The 17,905-nt window shown below is 67.0% G+C and overlaps 3 protein-coding genes across 6 annotated transcripts in view; 1 reads left to right on the forward strand and 2 right to left on the reverse strand.

The window, feature by feature from the left end:
• Window positions 1-9,869, forward strand: part of BOP1 (BOP1 ribosomal biogenesis factor) — a 65,953-nt gene extending 56,084 nt beyond the window's left edge. The window contains exons 4-16 of the mRNA XM_075743005.1: window positions 3,242-3,396; window positions 3,644-3,761; window positions 3,868-3,969; window positions 4,303-4,515; window positions 5,125-5,286; window positions 5,652-5,732; window positions 6,167-6,236; window positions 7,381-7,513; window positions 8,006-8,186; window positions 8,318-8,606; window positions 8,769-8,853; window positions 9,292-9,399; window positions 9,576-9,869. Coding sequence (XP_075599120.1) covers window positions 3,242-3,396; window positions 3,644-3,761; window positions 3,868-3,969; window positions 4,303-4,515; window positions 5,125-5,286; window positions 5,652-5,732; window positions 6,167-6,236; window positions 7,381-7,513; window positions 8,006-8,186; window positions 8,318-8,606; window positions 8,769-8,853; window positions 9,292-9,399; window positions 9,576-9,729 — 1,851 coding nt within the window. The 3' untranslated portion in view covers window positions 9,730-9,869. The remainder of the gene's footprint in view (window positions 1-3,241; window positions 3,397-3,643; window positions 3,762-3,867; window positions 3,970-4,302; window positions 4,516-5,124; window positions 5,287-5,651; window positions 5,733-6,166; window positions 6,237-7,380; window positions 7,514-8,005; window positions 8,187-8,317; window positions 8,607-8,768; window positions 8,854-9,291; window positions 9,400-9,575) is intronic.
• The window catches only part of LOC142600269 (casein kinase II subunit alpha-like), a 170,977-nt gene extending 158,291 nt beyond the window's left edge, over window positions 1-12,686 (reverse strand). Inside the window, exon 1 of the mRNA XM_075743020.1 lies at window positions 12,680-12,686. The gene's annotated coding sequence lies outside the window, so the exon portion shown is untranslated. The remainder of the gene's footprint in view (window positions 1-12,679) is intronic.
• Window positions 11,998-17,905, reverse strand: part of MROH1 (maestro heat like repeat family member 1) — a 54,142-nt gene continuing 48,234 nt past the window's right edge. For all 4 annotated transcript variants that reach the window (XM_075743010.1, XM_075743012.1, XM_075743013.1 and 1 more), the window contains 6 exons: window positions 17,155-17,343; window positions 15,893-16,045; window positions 15,638-15,772; window positions 15,267-15,369; window positions 14,498-14,563; window positions 11,998-12,707 (listed from right to left, as the gene is read on the reverse strand). In XM_075743010.1, coding sequence (XP_075599125.1) covers window positions 12,622-12,707; window positions 14,498-14,563; window positions 15,267-15,369; window positions 15,638-15,772; window positions 15,893-16,045; window positions 17,155-17,343 — 732 coding nt within the window. In that variant the 3' untranslated portion in view covers window positions 11,998-12,621. The remainder of the gene's footprint in view (window positions 12,708-14,497; window positions 14,564-15,266; window positions 15,370-15,637; window positions 15,773-15,892; window positions 16,046-17,154; window positions 17,344-17,905) is intronic.

Raw genomic sequence — 17,905 nt, forward strand, 5'->3', positions numbered from 1 at the left:
GCCGGCCGGCACTGCCTGGCCGGTGCCGCACAGCGCATCTCCCACTTTGGGGTGCGGGCCGGGGCAGGAGGTCCCTGGCAGCGTGCAGCCGGGCTGTGCTCTCTCGTGGCCAGCACGGGACCCTGGGGCTTGCGTTTGAGGAGAAAACGTTCCAGGCCTGCTGGGATCCTGCCTGTGCTGCTGGCACGAGCTTCGCCCAGGGATTCCTGCGTCAAGTCCGCAGCTCCTGGCGGGGCTGAGCCGGCCTTCGGGAAGAGACGCCCAGTCTGGGCTTCCAGGCTCCAGGCGAGGCAGCGCTCCCTGCGCGGCAGCCCGGGGTGTTAAAAATACTTGCGCGTCTCTACAGCTGAAGGCTGCAGCTAGCCCTGCTCCGCTGCACCACGGCTGGAGAGCCAGCCCCGCTCGAGTCGTCCCCCGTGCGAGCGTGTGTTCGTTAGGGTGAAGACAGCATCACACGGGGAGAAGGGGCAGAGACAGCAAACCTGCTCCGATCCCTTGGCCGCAGAGCCCAGAGAAACAGTTTGCGTCCCTGTCCCTGCGTCATCCGTGCTGCCGATCCTCTAGTGCCCTCTCGCTCTCTGCCCGGCGTGTCACTGCCCAGCCTGCCCGCGTCCCCGGAGGTGATGCAGAGTGACTCCAGCGTCGCTGCCTGCAGACTGCGTGGGCAGCACTGCTGCGTCCCGTCCCCTAGTCCTCCCCAGCGGCTCTGTGCTGCCTGCGGCACCGCTGAACTCCTGCCCTGCCGGTGGGGACCCCTGCGACCGAGCGAGCCGTGCAGCGGTCCCCGTGCCTGTGGGGACTCCTGGCTGCTGCCCCATTGCTCTTTCTTTGCAGAATTCTCCTTCCCAGGTGGTGCCTGGCGTCCAGAGTGGTCATCCCCGTGCCGGTCCATCCGCACGAGCCTTAGCTGGGCAGCTACTGGGGGGTCTCCCCGGTCGGTCACAGATGGTCCTGGAAGTCCCCGGGGTCTCGGCGTGCCCCAGCGCCACGCAGCCTCCAGGCAAGCGCAGCAGTGGCGTCTCGGGACCGGGTCGGTTCTTGCTGATGCCGAGGGGGAAAATCCCTGCCCGGTTCCCCATGGGGGCTGCGCACATCCTGCGCTGATGTCTGCTCGGAGAGTAACGGACGGGTCCGGCGTGGCCCCGGGAGCTCCCGCTGGCTCTGCCTTCCCAGGGCTCCTGGCGCCTTTCCGTGGGAGGCTCCGTGTCTTTGCAAGTGTTTATGGGGACCAGATGGTGCCGCGGGGCGAGGGTGACCCCTGACTGCAGGGTGTACAGGGCACAGGTCGCCTTCACACCTTCGTCCCTCTGTGGCTGTAATTGGGGACGGGGTCTCTGCGTTCTGCAACGCGAGGGCAGCTGGGAGAGCCCGGAGGGCCCTCGTTCCCCGCTCCTGCCTGACCCTGCCAACCCCGAGGGCAGGATGCGGCCGGGGTGGGCGAGGAGCAGGGGCTGGCGCTGGGGGGGCCAGGTAGGACCGCTCGCCCCGTGTCTGCCTGACCCCCGGCGTCGGGTCGCATCCTGCCCTCGTGTAGCTGCCGGGGGTCTGTCCCCAGGTCATGCCGTGGGTTTGCTGTCGATGGTGACGAGTCTGGAGGGTGGCGTTGCCCACAGAAGCGCCCCGTCGGCGCTGGGACTGCCTTGGTGCTTCGGCAGCTTGCCACGGCCGCGAGCGCTGCTGCCGGGCTGTGGGTTGAGTGTGAGTGCTTTCGCTACCCGGTTTGGATCTCCCACCTTTCCCTTTGCCAAACATCCCCTCCCTCCTGTCCGGGGGGGTGCAGAGCGAAACCTCCCCGTCCACCCCCTCTCCGCCTCTGGGCTTGGCATCAGGCCCCAGCTGGAGCCGTCCCCGGTGCCCCGGTGAGCTCTTTGGGGCCTCTTTGGCTTCGCTGCTCCTCTCCGAGCCCTGTGCTGGGGCAGCAGGTCCCACTGGGGAGCCGGTGGGAGTCCGGAGCCCCCTCAGGGGCAGGTTCCTGCCCCCAACCTCTGCTAAAGGGAAGCAGAGCAGCTCCGGTGCTTCCTCCGTCCCCATCTCCCTCAGCCTCCCTCCGTCCAAGGTCAGGGACAGCTCATCTCCGCGGCGTGTCCCCACGCGAGCTGCTCATGGAGACCGCTGTCGGGGACAGGAGATGTGGAGCCCAGCAGCACCTCTGAAACGTGCCCGCGGCACCAGCTGGCCTCCTCCACCGCTGCACCGTGATGCCGGGGGGCCGCTCCTGCCCCGGAGCCATGGGACCCGTGGCCACATGCAGACCCCCAGTGGCCATGGAGCCAAGGGGAGGGATGAAGCCACCGGTGCGTTGAGGGCAGCTGCCTGGTCCCGGTACGGGCAGCCAAGAAAGGCAGCGGCTGGCCGGGTGCGCGCGTGCCTGCGTGTGCGTGCGTGTGCAGGGGGAGCAGGCCTGGCAGCTGGCGATCGGAAAATGTGAGGCGCGCTCCTGTCTGCGGGACGGACGCAGGAATGTGCTCAGCCGCGGCGCTGCTGACCGCCCGCAGCCCGCTGCCCGTGCTCCGGCAGGCAGCTGAAACCTGGCTGCAGCCAACGCTGCGCTCCGACGGTCCCGCTCATCAAGCCACGAGAAGGTTTCTGAACCCTTCCTGCTGCCCTAAAGCGCCCGGGTGCTGCTTACCCTGACACTGCGTCCTCTGCCCCGAGCGTGGAGGAAGGGGCTGCAGGTCCCGTAGTGAAGCGCAGCGCCGGGCTGGCGTTGGGCTGCCCGTGGCTGTGCAGGGCGCTGGGGTTGGAGAGGTGCACTCAGGCCAGCCCCCTGCACCCCACTGCAGTTTTGGGGTTCAGTCACTGCCCTCTTGGCTTTCCCCATCCCAGGGAGCCCTTCTCCAGCCCTGCTCCCGTGCCATCCCTGCCGCCGGCAGCGCGTGGGTGCCGGGCAGTGCAGCGCGGCAGCCGGCATCGGCAGCTCGCAGCCGGGGTTTGCTTCACTCCTGCTGGTGCTGTCCCACAAGAGGGATCGTTTACCCGGCGTGCGGTATGCCAGCACTGGGAGGGCTTGGGGCATCCTGGCTATGAGCCGCAGGCAGAGCACGTGCCCGGGTGCCGTTACTGCTTGTCAGTGGCCGCAGGTGGGCAAGGGGCAGGCAGCGTGTTCAACCGGTACCTGGGCAGGGGGTGGACATCACACAGCTTTCCTGCCCCCCTCCTTCTTACCCCCTGGCACCCAGGGATGTGTCTGCTCGAAACGGCGTCCTCTGCCTTCCCCTCACACCACTTCCCTCCCCTCCAGGACATTCGCAACACAGTGGGCAACATCCCCATGGAGTGGTACCAGGACTTCCCGCACATCGGCTACAACCTGGACGGCAAGAAGATCTACAAGCCCATCCGGAACAAGGACGAGCTGGACATGTTCCTGGAGAAGATGGAGAACCCTGACTACTGGTGAGCCGTGTCGGTGCATGGTGTGACGTGCTCACCACATGGAGTGCGTGTGTCCACACACGTGCACACCAGGACTTGAAACACGCCGACAGCCCGGGGCTGTAGGCTACAGCCTGGAGACCTCGAGGTGTCCCGGTGTGACTCCGCACGGGTGGCTTTGGGAGCCTGGGGCTTCACGGTAGCGGGGCTTGTGCCACGGTCTGGGCCGCAGTCCAGCCCTAACCCTGTCCCGTTTGGTTCCCTGCAGGCGAACGGTCCAGGACAAGATGACGGGTGCAGACATAAAGCTGACGGACGAGCAGGTGGACCTGGTGCATCGGCTCCAGAAAGGGCAGTTTGGGGACGTCCACTTCGATCCCTACGAGGTAGGGTCATGGCACACCCCCCTGCGCTTGCTCCCAGCGCTGGGTTGCCCCGGGACGGGCAGGGACAGCACAGCTGCCTCTGCCACACGGGTCTGTGTCTCCCCAGCCAGCCGTTGACTTCTTCACCCATGAGGTCATGATCCACCCGGTGACGAATCGCCCAGCGGACAAGCGGAGCTTCATCCCCTCCCTCATTGAGAAGGAGAAGGTGAGAGTTCTAAGGGCACCTTGAGTGAGCTGGGAGCACAAAGCCAAGCTCTGCTTGTGACTGGAGCCCCCACGCAGGCCGCAGCGCTGGAGGCTGCTGACTGTGGCTGTTCTCCTGTCCGGCAGTCCCTCCTGTCCCTGCCGTGGCCCACCCACCCCCACTGCCCCTGCCGCAGCAGTTTGTGTCCACGTGTAAACCTGCACCGAGTCCTCCGGGCCCGTGCAGCCCTCTCCCCGGGCTGCAGAGCCGTGCTCGGCAGCTTTTGTTTCCATCCTCCTCCCCAAGCCTGCGGAGTCCTGTGGCTCCTGGGGTTGACCCCTCCCTGCCCCGCAGGTCTCCAAGCTAGTCCACGCCATCAAGATGGGCTGGATCAAGCCCCGTAAGCCCAAGGACGACACCCCTACCTACTACGACCTGTGGGCCCACGAGGATCCCAACTCCATCCTGGGCCGCCACAAGATGCACGTCCCGGCCCCCAAGATGAAGCTGCCTGGACACGAGGAGTCCTACAACCCCCCACCAGAATACCTGCTCAGCGAGGAGGAGGTGAGGGGGGGCCGGGACCGGCCGGGAGCTGCGGGGGAAAGCTCTGGGCACGCGGGGAGCTCGGTGGGGGCCGGGACCCGAGGCAGGCTGTGCGGTGCTGGGGAGGGCAGCCAGGGGAGTGCTGCGCCTCGGAGGGGCACCCTAGAGACCACGTTGTGGTGAGATGAGTCAGGACCTTGCAAGGAAAATGAAAGCAAAGGTTCCTCAGCCCCTTGAATACAACCAGAAGAAGTGGGGTCACCTCCCAGGAAGTGGGGTGTCCCTACGACAGCAAGGTCCAGCCTCCAAGCTAAGCTACAGCAGGGTCTCCTGGGGGGGGTAGTTAGTCCCGGCACGCTGCGTCCAGCAGCATGTTCGGCCATGGGGCTGGGGGGCAAAACCAGGCAGCAAAGCCCTGGCAGGCTGAGGAGGGCTGGGCTGGAGGCAGCCGGGAGGTGCCAGGGCAGAGGGGGTAAGCGCGGTGTCTGGCGGAGCAGCGCGGTGATGACGGTGAGAAACAGCTCGAGGCCGGTTCTTGGCTCGGGGGGATGTGTCGGGGCTGGGGCAGCGGCACCTCGCCGTCCAGGGGTTCTCCCAGCCCTCCTGACCCGGGTTCCCTCTGCCCCGCAGAAGCTGGCCTGGGAGCAGCAGGAGCCGGCCGAGCGGAAGCTGAACTTCGTGCCGCAGCAGTACCGGTGTCTGCGGGCAGTGCCTGCCTACTCCCGCTTCATCCACGAGCGCTTCGAGCGCTGCCTCGACCTCTACCTCTGCCCGCGCCAGAGGAAAATGCGGGTGAGGGCTGCTCCGACCCCCCACCCAGGTGTCCTGGGGACCTTTCAGACTGATCTGTGTATGCCCCGATGCCACTCAGATGGTCAGGGGACGGCGATGCTCTGGGGCACAAACTGCTGCTCCTAAAGGCCTCTTGCGCCTCACCTACCCACAATGCCAGTCCCAGCTCGCTGCAGCGCTCCTGAGCTGCGACGAGGGCCATGCACATGCTTACAGAAGTGCTGCCCTGTGATCTCCCTCTGGCTCAGAGCCCTGAGCCTGGTCTTACCGGCCGGAGAGTGCCCACGCACGCAGGGCACCGGTGCCGGGGGAGCGTCGGGGGCCAAGGCGCAGCCTGGTTGTGTCTCACCTCCTGCCTCTCGCAGGTCAACGTGGACCCGGAGGACCTGATCCCCAAGCTGCCGAAGCCGCGGGACCTGCAGCCCTTCCCGACCACCCAGGCCCTGGTAAGTGATGCGCAGAGCCGGCGGGGCTGTGCCCAAGTCAGTCCTGGTGAGCGCAGGCATGCCCACGCACCCGTAGCGGCTGGTTTTGGCACGGCTGCTGCCTGCTTGCCCCGGAGGGACGGGACCTGCCCTGCAGCCCATGCTGGGCAGAGCCAGGCAGCGGTGGGCTCCTGCCTGCGGCGGGTGAGGCAGAGCGGGGATCGGTGCCGTGGCGGATGGGCAGAGCAGGGGACCTGCCCCAGGGAAAGAGCCGGGGCACCGGGTCTGGTCATGCGGGGCGGTCGGCGGCACGCAGGCCTCTACTTTCCTCTAGACACAAATGACCCCAGGCCCCCTCTCCCTCCTTGCTGAACCCGGGGCGCTGCGGGGAGGTCCCCAGAGAGGAGCCGCTGGGCTACGTGGGACCTTCACCCACCTCCCGTCTCCCTCCCCAGGTCTACCGTGGGCACACCAGCCTGGTGCGTTGCCTCAGCGTCTCTCCCAGCGGGCAGTGGCTGGTCTCAGGTAAGGATTCGCTCCCCAGACTGGGGCATCCCGGACACACCGGGCACTGCTGGCCTGGCCCCAGCGCTGGAGCTGGTCCCAACATCACCCCGTGCCAGTGCAGGATGCCACCCTGTGCACCTTTGAGAGCTGGGGTTCCCACGAGCGGTCGGGCACCAGGGAGCCTGCCAGCCCCCGCCACCGGTGCACGGCTGTGGGGGAAGCCTGGGCAGGAGGCTGGGAGCATCCCCTGGAGCCCTGCGGCTGCCCAAGCCGGCAGCGTGCGTCCTGCAGCCTGCGGAAAGGCGCGTTGCCTCCAGAAGGCTCCCTGGGTTTTTCCAGCCGCTCTCGGGACCCCACCCAGGAGCCTGCGTCCCTCCCGCTCGGCAGTGGAGAAAGTGAGGCTGGAGGAGTGAGCGGCAGAGCCCTGCATGGCCGGCCGGAGGCTGGAGATTGAGAGCAGATGGCAGTTTAACAGCCCACAAAGGCACATGTGCTTTTTATAGCGCTGGAGTTTCCAGCCTGCCAGCTCCCGGTGGCCGTGGTGTCGGTCGGTTGCACAACGTGGAATTCCTGGCCCCGGGCTGGGAAAGTGGCTGAGATCAGGCGTTAAAAATAACCCGACCTGCGGGGACACGCGCACGCCGCCGGCTACCTGCTCCTGCCACGCCTGCCCGTGGAAAAGCCTGCCCGGGGAGCTGCCTGCCCACATCTCCCAGCTAGACAGGGCTGTGTGCCGTGCTGTGCCGAGCCGAGCCGGGCACGCTGCCAGCACAGCAGCTGCGCCGGGAGCCGCGCGCATCAGGAGGGGGACCGTGGGCAGAGACGCGGTGCTGGAGGGAGCGGGGTGGGGGCTTGTTCTCTCAGCAGCGGCCCCCAGTCACGTCTCGCCTTCATGGTGCTGGAGCTGCTGTCGTGCGGAGAAGCTGCCGGGGAATCGCGGGCGCCGGGGCGCTGCTGCGTCCTCTTGCTGCTCCCAGTGCTCCTCCCCGAAGGCTGCGAGCCAGGGCAGCGCTGCGGGGCACGGGGCTGCTCTCCCCTCTGGCCTGGGGACGTGCCCTGGAGCCCCGTGCTGCGGAGCCGAGCCGTGGCAGCCCCCAGCGCAGTGTCTCTGGGGGGAGCCGTGCCTGGCCCCGGCCCTGGCCCACCCTGTCCTGTCCCGCAGGCTCTGATGACTGCACGGTGCGGTTCTGGGAGGTGTGCACGGCTCGCTGCATGAAGACCCTGCCCGTGGGCAGCGTGGTGAAGAGCGTCGCCTGGAACCCCAACCCCACCATCTGCCTGGTGGCCATCTGCGTGTGAGTGTCCCCGTGTGGCCTTCTCCATCCTCCGGCTGGGAGCTCCCTGAGCTGGAGCGGTTGCTGGATTTCCTCTCCCAAAGCCTGCCCACCCTCCAAGCAACACCTGTAAATACGTGGCACCCCCAGCAGCAAGGATGGCCACGCTGCGGTGTGCAGAGCCACCTTCTGCTCGCTGTGACCCTGCCTCCTGCTTCGTTTGGTGGCCCTCATTCTTCTTCTGATGGCCCTCATTCTTCATTCCTCCTCCTGTGGAGGAACCAGCCAGTCCCCACCATCCTCCCTGGGGCACTGGGCTATGTCAGAGCCCCCCCCACCCTCCCTCTTCTCTCTTTGCTGGCCTACAGAAGGGCCGGGCTGCTCGCAGCGCCCCACACCTCCCTCCCCGTGGCGCCGGCCCTGGGCAGGGCTGTCCCGTGATGGCGCAGGGCTTGCAGAGGGGTTTCCTCTCCTCGGTGGTGCCCTGACCCAAGCACTCGTCCCACGCTGCAGGGAGCAGTCGGTGCTGCTGGTGAACCCCTGCCTCGGGGACAAGCTGCTCTACGGGGCCACCGACCAGCTGCTCGAGTCCTACGTGGCGCCGGAGGAGGAGCGGGTCCAGCCCGTGCAGTGGGTGACGGCCACCATGGAGGAGCACAGCAAAGGCGTCCGGCTGGTCGTCCAGCACAGCAAGGTGGGGACGGGGAGGGAGCTTGGCTGGCCGGGGGGCTGCTCCCTGGGGCGGTGGGTGACTCCCTGGGGAGGCGTGGGGCAGTCCCGCTGCCGGGCCTCACCCCTGGCTGTCCCCCTCCCCGCTCTCCGCAGGCCGTGAAGCAGGTGACCTGGCACGGCAAAGGCGACTACTTTGCCAGCGTCGTGTCTGACAACAGCAACATGCAAGTGCTGATTCACCAGACGAGCAAGCGCTGGAGCCAGAACCCCTTCCGCAAGAGCAAGGGGCTGGTGCAGTGTGTGCTCTTCCACCCCATCCGGCCCTACTTCTTTGTGGCCACCCAGCGCTACGTCCGCGTCTACAACCTCCTCAAGCAGGAGCTCACCAAGAAGTTGATGACAAACTGCAAGTGGGTGTCCAGCATGGCCATCCACCCTGGAGGTACGTGGCCTGCGTGCTCCCCAAGGAGCTGCTGGGTCTTGTAAGCCGGTACGGAGCTTCCCGCTCAGCCGGGCTGCCTGGGCTGCCGGCAGGGCTCTGGGTGCTGGCAGGACACCCTGGGGTTCGCCGGCAACCCCGGTAATACCCTGTTCCCTCTCACAGGCGACAACATCATCTGTGGCAGCTACGACAGCAAGCTGGCCTGGTTCGACCTGGACCTTTCCACCAGACCCTACCAGCTGCTGCGGTGAGCCCCGGGCCAGCCTCCGCCTGCCCCCCATTAACCTGCCCGCAGCCCCCCCACTCCCCGCGGGGCCTCTTCCCGGGGCTCTTCCCTCTCCTGGGACCTGGCAGCGGGACGGAGCCCTTCGGGGCTGTGCCAGGAGCAGCCATCCCTGCCCAGCATGTTGGTGCCTCGCCGGGCCGGGGGACGGTGACCGCAGCTCTCCCAGGGCTCAGAGGGGGACAAAGCTCTGTGCAGTGGGTGCGGGGCTGGTCTCAGCCGCCCACAGCAGGTCCCAGGCTGGCCCAGTTGCCCTCTCCCCTCCCACACGCGTGGCCATTCGCAGCAGAGCTCGGGGTCCGTAAAGCCTGGCTGTGCGCAGACCCGGGCGCCCCAGCTGAGGATCAGGCCCGGGGCAGAGCGTCACCCCTTGCCCTGACACTGCGCCCGCCGTCTTTGCAGGCACCACAAGAAAGCGCTGCGGAGCGTGGCCTTCCACAAGCACTACCCGCTCTTCGCCTCGGGCTCGGACGACGGGACCGTCATCGTTTGCCACGGCATGGTCTACAAGTACGTGGAGGGGAAACCGTGGCGGTTTGGTGTCGGCAGAGGCTGCTGGGCAGGGAGGGTGTGGTGCTGCCTGTGTCTTGGGGGGGGGACAGCACTTGTGGGGTGACTGGGGATACCCCAGGGAGGCCAGAGGGAGGGAGCCAAAGCTCCGCACTGACCTGTCTCCTCCCCCACAGCGACCTGCTGCAGAACCCGCTGCTGGTGCCCGTGAAGGTGCTCAAGGGCCACGTGCTGACGTTGGACCTGGGCGTCCTCGACGTGTTCTTCCACCCCACCCAGCCCTGGGTCTTCTCTTCTGGTGCCGACGGCACCGTCCGGCTCTACACGTAGCTACCACCCGGCACCGGCGCCAGCACCCTCCCCCAACACCAGCAGGCGCCGGGACCACCGTGCTCTGCCGGGAACATCTCTCCTGCTCCTCCTGCACACAGACTCCTGGGGCCTTTCTCATTAAACTCTTTTGGATACAATCCTGCGCCACTTTGTCCTGCATTGCCGGCTCAGCCTGGGCTGGACTGAGGCCGTGGGGACGCGTGGAGGCCCCTGCCAAAACCCGCTCGGTGCTGCTGCCCCCCCCAGCCCAGCGCGGTGCCCTCTGGCCAGCGCGGCTGCTCTTCCCCAAAGCTCTTGTGGTGTGCGCTATCGCTGCCGGGTCCTGGAGCTCACCGCGGCCCCAGCCAGGAGAGCTGCTCCCACTCGCTGGTATTGACCAGGCAGGACCGGTCCTGTCCCAGCCCTGGCTGACCCCGTCCCTGTGGGGAAGCCCCCTGCCACGGTGGCTGCATGCTGAAGAGCTGGAGCCAGGCTGCACGGCCATCCCCCCCTCCCCAGAGTACCCCAGGTGGAGGGAGGGATGGTGGGACAGAGGGAGGGGCAGGTGACGGGACGGAGGGGTGGGCAGAAGATGGGATGAAGTTGATCTCAGCCCTCCTCAGGGTCTCCACTTGTCGTCTTCGCCCCGTCCCAGCTCCAGCCCACTCGCACACCCCCCACCACGGGGGGGTTGGGGGCATCACCTGCTGCCTGCACTGCTGCCCCCAGCACTGGGCACATCCTGCGGCGCCTGGCCCAGCCGGGGCTCCGGGCTGCCCCCACCGTGCGCCAGCCCGGGGGGCACCGTGGCTCTTGGGCTGCAGCAGGTCCCAGCCCTGTACCCGGCCTGGGGACACACACCAGGGCTGGCGTGGGACCTGCTGACACACCGGGGCTGGCGTGGGACACGCGCCCTACCAACAGGAACCCTGACACCCTCTTCCCACAACTGGCCCCGTGTGCACTTGGTGCAAGGACACAGCGAGCAGCCAGCCCCTGCCAAGCCCAAAATGCATTAGGTCCCCAGCACCCCCTAACCTCAGCATCACACGCCCCCCCCCCCCCCCAAGTCCCTGGGGTCACCAGGTGGGGGGGCAGAGCCTTGCCTGGCCCTGCCCACGCTCCCAGCGGAGGATCCCCATGTGCTGCCCCTGGCACCCTGCGGCCCGACAGCCACCCTGACCTCATCCTGTGCGGGGGCTCAGCACTGGCCACAGGCCCAGGGGAACTGGCCCTCCCCACTGCAGGCCTGGGGGGGAACCCAGCCGGGACCCTCCCTGGTCTGCAGAGCCAGCATGGCCCCCCCAGGACCCCCGCTGCAGGGCCCCACATCGCCCAGGCTTGTCCCAGAGCTGGGGAGGGCCTGGCACAGCCCCAACGCGGGTGCAGCCCCACTCCCTGCCCAGTCATGCCAGGAATCCCCCCACCAGCCAGAGGTGAGCAGCTCTGTGGGCCAGGGAGCAGGTAGGGCCGAAGGATTGTCCCGCAACCACGGGATGGCCCCTGCACCCACCCAGCCCTGTGCAGAGGCAGCAGCTGAGGAAGCACCAGAGCCCACGGGCACCGCTGTGCCGTGCCAGGGCCAAGAGCTCACAGGACACCTCCTGCCACCAAGCCCCGAGTGGCCTCTCCACCCTCCCTGCAGCACTGGGCACTCTCACAGCACAGCCTCTGCCCTGGCTTGTTCACTCTGAGCCCTAATGACACCAGGACTGCCACGGACACTGCCAGCCCTGCTGATTACAGGTGTCACTGCTGAGTGCTGAGGAGGAGCACTGCTAGGTCACACTACGCGCCCACTGCCACCCCACACCTCCTTCGGCTGCTTCTGGTGGCGGAGGAAGTGCCCACAGATGCACCTGCCCAGCCCCCTGCCCCCCTCTATCACGTACATCCCAGCAAAGGAGCCCAGGGAGCAGAGCAGGGCCAGGAGCAGCAGGAACTGGAACCGGATCAGAACCCAAAGAAAGAAAAGAAGAACCCAGAGGTGGCCAGAGCAGGGAGCGCCAATGTAGGGACAGACACCCGTGACAGGGAGCGGGGGGAGCTGGGGCACCACCAGCACCACTCACACGGGGCAGGACCATGAGCAGGGCCAGCGCTGGGGTCCCCCTTGGGCAAGGTGGGGAGAAGGGACCCCGCATCTTTCTCCAAAGGGCATCCCTGCACAGCTGGCAGTTTCCCCTGTGCCGCTCCCTCCCCCCAGGCTCCCCCCCGCCCCCGCCATGACCCAGCTCACACAGCTGTGGGGGGCCCACCCCCCCCCCTTCACCCCCACGCCAACGCTTGAGGAGCAAAGAGCTTTATTTAAAAATATGTTTATGTACATGTGTGTTGAGAGGACGGTCACATTCATCGAGTAGAGCCCCGGGGGAGGGGCGGGGGGGACGACAGCGCCCCGTGTTCAGCATCGGGGAGCAGCAGGGTGGGATGAGGGGCTGGAGGCAGCCGGCGGGGGGGGCTCAGGTTCCGTCCCGCTCCCAGCTGAGTGGGAGCTGTGCCGGGAGCCCGGGGATGCTGCCTGCCCATGGCTCCGGGCCAGCTGCGGCCCCTTCCCCCCACACGCTGCCACTACGGTCCCCTGCCCAGGACCCTCAGCCCAACAGTCAACCAGGCCCCCGTCCATCAGCCCGCAGCGAGGGGCCACGTGCCCACCGTGTCCTCCGGCCACCGACCGCAGTGCCACAGCCGGGCCAAGCTGGTCGTGGAGAGGGTGGCGGAGGTGCTGGACCGGGTGGGCTCCCACAGGCTGGTGAGAGCAGAGGAAGACGATGGGGCTGCCGTGGAGGCAGGCAGGCGGGACAGGGCCCAGGCAGGCGCTGGATGCAGGAAGACGTGGCAGTGCCCGTGGGGCCCGTGGCGAGGAGCCGACCCAACTATTGCTGCGGTGGAGCCGGGGTGCCCCGGGGTTCACAGGATCCTGATGAGGCGGCCCAGCGTCTCTGCCACCTTCACGCGGACAGCGGGGACGGGGTCCTTCAGGAGCAGGTTCAGAGCTGGAAGGAGCAGAGTGCAGAAGTGTCAGGGGCTGCGGGGACACGGCCACCCACCCCTGGCTCCAGCCGCGGCCTGGCTTCGCTCCATCACACAGGGAAGGAGAAGCTCCGGTCCCAGGGATGCTGGGCCCCTCTGCCAGCCCCCTCCCCTGCTCCAGCCCCACCACACGCCCCGGGGGAGAACAGGCGCCCTAAGTGCTCCTCGGCCCCCAGGAACCCCCAGCTCTGCCGCCCAGGGGACCGACGCCATGGCAGCAGGATGGTGCTGCGGAGGCTGCTGGCCCTGTGCCCTGGGCGGTGGGACCGGGAGGGCTCCCCGGGGTGCGGGGTCGGGCTGGCAGGGCTCCTCCTGCACCGCCTGGGGAGGGGAAGGGCCCCAGCGCGGGGGTCCGGGGCCAGGGAGGGGAGCAGAGCCGGGAGCTGAGCCCCCGGGGGCCCGCGGGCCGTGCAGACGCTGGCCGGGCCAAGCCTCCCCTATCAGCACAATTTCCTAATGCCTGGAACAGCTCCCAGTAGTAAGAAAACAATCCAGGTAGTTTTTCCTAGCAGTAAAAGTATAATAATATTTTTCCAGTAGCTTGTTTACCCGGCGCAGGAGAGCCCTCCCTCCCTCCCGATACTCCCTGCTCCCGCGGCGAGCCAGGCTCCCCACGGACGTGCCGGCTCGCTTCCCGCTCGCGGCGTCCCGGTGCCTCGCCGGGCCCCGCTGCGGGGGTGCCCTGGGGTGGGCCGCAACGCCGAAGCCCCCCCGGACCCCGCGCGGCCGAGGCACTCAACACGGGAAGCTCGCGCAACCCAACCCAGGCCTGCTCGCTCCAGCGATTACTCACACGCAGGCAGATTATCTTTCACTTGTTTCAAACAGACAGGCCTCTTTCTTCTGGAAGGGCTCAGGGAGCCAACGGAAAGATAGTTTTTCCTTTTTTAGTGTTTTTTAAGCTCCCTTGGAACAATCCAAAAGTTTCCATGCATTACTATATACTATGAGGTCACTAGTGACAGGGAAAAAATCCCTGAAATCCAGGAAAATTACTTAACTCTGCTCCAAAATGCCACCAGCTTCAAGTCGACTTTTTATTAGCCCTTCATAACGAGCCTTAACTCTGCCTTTTAACGGTTAACACGGTACGAACAAACGCTGCGGTCCCCTCCTGCTTACTCTAAGCCACTGCAAATGCCCTGTGAGCCCCCGACAGACGCCCGGGGCCGGAGCTTGCCCGGCTGCGGGGCTTGGGGTTTGCTCGGCACCCCCCAGCAGAGCCCCGCGCCCGGGTGAGCCGCAGCCTCGGCCCCAGGACGCCCGCAGGGTGCAAACCAGCTGCATCTCAGCATCCCCACGCCGACGGCTCGGCCCCTCGCAGCACCTTGGCTTTCCCGCCCGGGCCCCCCGTGCCTGCTGCCCGAGGGCGCTGGGCTCATCCTGGCCACAGCTCCGGCTTCATGGGCTGGCCACAAGGTCGGGGACGGTCCCCGCATCCCCCAGCTCAGCCAGGGACGCAGCCAGGTGCTGCCTGGGGACAGCGTTGGATCTCACCACACCGGCACATGCGGGAGGGAGCGGGAGCCCACTGCAGCCTCATCCCTCCGCCATGGCCCAAAGCCCCGGAGCTGCCGGTCCCCGGGGGCCCGCGGGAGGCTGCCCCGGCCCCGAGAGCCGAGCAGGAGGCTCGGGCACAGCAGCGCCAGAGGCTGGGGAGCCCCGTCTCGCGGGGCTGAGCTCTGGCTCCAGTGGGCAGAGGCGAGTCCCCACTCCCCAGCAGCGAAAGCCGCAGGCGGCAGCACCGACTCACCCGAAATGAGTGGGTCCAGGTCCACTTGCTGACAGCTGTCTTCGTCCACGTGCAGCACGAGAAAGCCTGAGGGAGAATTTCAGAGTCAGGGCTTGGTCTGGGTCCCACCGAGGAGCCCCACATCCGAGGAGACAGCTAACGGCGGCACACTGCCGGGTGCCAGGTCACTCGTCCCTGCGTCAGTGCATTGTGCAGAGTCTCAATGGAAACTCCGCAACAGCCGCCCAGGCAAGAACCACCGTGAGTGCCGTACACATAACACCCTAACGTGCGCCCTAAGGAGATGCCTGCCAGCGTTTCTGCCACCTGCGGCTCTGGTAACTTGTCCTGAAGCATCACCGGACACATCCGAGAGCAGCAAAACCTCCCACACACACGATGTGCAAGGGGTAGAAGCAAGGCCGGGCGTTAACCGTCCTCCTCAGAAAGAAGGAACCACAGAAACGTTCCGAGCTGGCGGCACGGGGCTGAGGCAGCTCATCTGGCCACGCTGCTCACCTCATCCGCACGCTGCACGACGTGCCTGGAGACCTTTGAAGTGACGGACTGGTCCAGGCCCCACTGAGGGCATCGGCCGCGCAGCCCTGCTGCTGCGGCAAACCGGGTCGGTACGGGCACTGCCCGTGGCGGGTGGTCACCCAAACCACGGCACAGCCGGGCAGGGTGCTTCCCACCTCAGCTGGTCGCTGCAGGCACCGTGCACCCAGCCAGAAGTGGCTGGAGGAGTCCCCGGGGTGCTGGTTCGGGAGCAGGATGCCGGCAGCCTTACCGATGAACATGGGCGCAGCTGCTCGGATGTCCGCCCAGTTGCTCTTGAAGTAGAACAGGTTGGTTAGGATCAGGCGGTTCAGCATCTCTGGGTAACTCTGCATCTAGGAGAGAAACAGCCGCCGAGGACGTCAGGCAGGACGCCAGACCCGCTGCCTGCAGCGCTGGCACCATCTCCTGGAAGCCCCGAGCTCCCGGGAGGCCGAGGTCAGCCCAGGAACACACCCGGGCCGGGGGACTCGCCCTGCGCGGACGCAGGGAAGGACCCAGAGGACCTTACGGACCAGCGGCCCCGGCACGGGCCACACCGGACCGCGCTGAGCCCCACGGGCGATGCCGGCACCGGTGCCACCGGCTCTGGCAGCCGCTCACCAGGTGTTTGCAGACGTTGTTCATGAACTCCCCGTAGTGCAGGCTCCTGTCCTCCCGCAGGTGGTTGAGGAACATGTCGCAGAGCCCCTCGCAGCCCATGCTGGGGCCACACATGCGCAGAGCGAACTTGCAGGCCTACGGCACAGAGAGGGGAGGCTGCGGCGTGCGCCCGGGAGCTCAGCACCCCGCGGGATCCCCACGCCGAGGCAGAGGGCCCCCGTTCCTGCTGGCCAGCACGGGCGGCGGGACACTCACTTTGACAACCTCCGGCTTCGGGTCCTGGAGGTGCAGCAGCAGCGTCACCAGCCCGTTCAGGATCTGCTCGAAGAAGACTTCGCAGTTGCCTTCGCTGAACTTGGTCAGGTTGCCGAAGAGCACGATGGACGACCGGCGGAGGTCAGGCTGCTCCTGCGGGCAGAGGGATGAGCAGGGCTCAGCGGGACCCGACCTGCGCCGGGCAGAGCTGCTCCCCCCACCCACCGCCTCGCTTCTCGGGCTGGAGGGCGTCAGAGCAGCGAGAGATGCGGCCATCAGTCCTGAGCCCCCGGCACCTCCTTCCCAGGCTGCCCCGGGCCTTGGCTGCAGGACTTCAGCTTTTGGGATGTTGGTTTTGAAAACCATTTTAGATGATTCTCCATCAGGAAATAACAAAACCACCCGTGTGCTGGGGACAAGCTCTGCTGGGGGTGCAAATTTGCTCCCTCCCACCTAACGACTCCACAAAAAACACAGCACGCCCCCCCCACCCCTTCATCCCAGGTTTCAGCCACCATCATCCCCGTTTGCTCCTGCTGCTCCAGAGCCCCCCACCAGCGCCAGGGAGCACCGGCTCGGGGCCGGGGGGTCTCCATGCCGCAGCCCCCAGCCCTTGGGAGGGGCAGAGCGGTCGCTCTGGGGAGCCGACAACCCCAGGCTGCGGCTGTGCACCGCTCAGAGGGAGCAGCGGAGCAGGTGGCACCCACAAAGCTGGAGCGCGGGTGCAGGAAGGACCTGGCTGAGGGGGGGCTCCCGGTGGGACCGCGGCAGCTCCATGCAGGAGCAGAGGACGAGGATGGGCTGCGAGCTGAGCAGAAGCAGCAGCGAGCCTCCTCGTGGTGATGCTGGAGGGGTTCTGGGGACAAACAGGGAGCACTAAAGGCAGCAAATCTCCTGCCCCGGGACAGACCCCCACTTCCCTGCTCCCCCCGGCCTCGCTCTGCCCTTGCTCCTGCCCCAGAGCACCCACGGAACCCAGCTCAGCCCCGCGCCCGGAGCCTCCTGCCACCCGCGAGGAGTCAAGGCGCAAGCGGGGAACCCCACCGGCACCTCCGCTGCCCCGCCGCGTCCTTGTGCGGCCCGTGCCGAGCTCCCCGCTGGGGACGTGGCGTCCGACCTCCTTCCCCCGGTCCCCCCACCCAGGGACGCAGCCCGCAGTGCCCCAGCAGACTCTGCCGCTCCGGCACACGTCCCCGGCGTTAAGCAGGCTCTGGCTCGGCAGAGGAGCCGGGTCAGACACGGCAGCAAAGGCGCTGCCTTACGCTGTCAAAGAAGGGCCGGATCCTGATGGCGATGTGGAGGAGCATGGACTGGATGTCTCTCTCCTCCAGGTGATCCAGGAGCTTGGAGAGGCTGGACATGGCCTCGAGCGCAACCAGGTTGTGGGGGTCGTCTTTGTCATCCATGCCGTTGACCATGGACGCCAGGAGCTTGGCCCCGTGCTTCCTCACCTGCAAGGGAAGCGGTGAGGAAAGAGGTCCCTGGGGGGGGCGAGTCTGGCGGGGGGAGTGGCAGGGACACGTCCCCGGGTGCCCGGCAGCAGGATCCTGCCCCACACCGCGCTTCCAGCCAGAAAGAGCTGGAAGGAGACCTGAAGCACGACCGCCACGGGCAAAGCGTCTTCGGCACCACTGTGTGCGGGAACTGCTTACCGCAGTCACCGGTTCCCTTCCCGCCGGAACCATCAACGCAGTATTTCACTGCGTCATTAGAGCCGGTGTACACACAGCGAACGGGGAAATTAAATTTGCATACGCCACGTTAAGTCTACCATCGCTTAATTCTGAGCGCTCGGCTTTGCAAACTACACCGTGCTATCCAGCGCGGCTCACAGAGCGTAGCGGGGAAGGGGCACGGATGGCCAGAAGGACGGCTGTCCCTGGGCCACCCGGGACGGTAGGAGCCCTGGCGTGCTCGCAGAGCCGTGCCTGCCTGGCGTCGCTCCCGTTGCCGTAGCAGAACAGGGACGGGAGCACCCACAGCACGGGCCAGGAGGCAGCTCCCCGACGGGCT

This window comes from Balearica regulorum, chromosome 2, assembly GCF_011004875.1.
Source record: "Balearica regulorum gibbericeps isolate bBalReg1 chromosome 2, bBalReg1.pri, whole genome shotgun sequence".
In the NCBI taxonomy this organism is placed as follows: Eukaryota; Metazoa; Chordata; class Aves; order Gruiformes; family Gruidae; genus Balearica; species Balearica regulorum.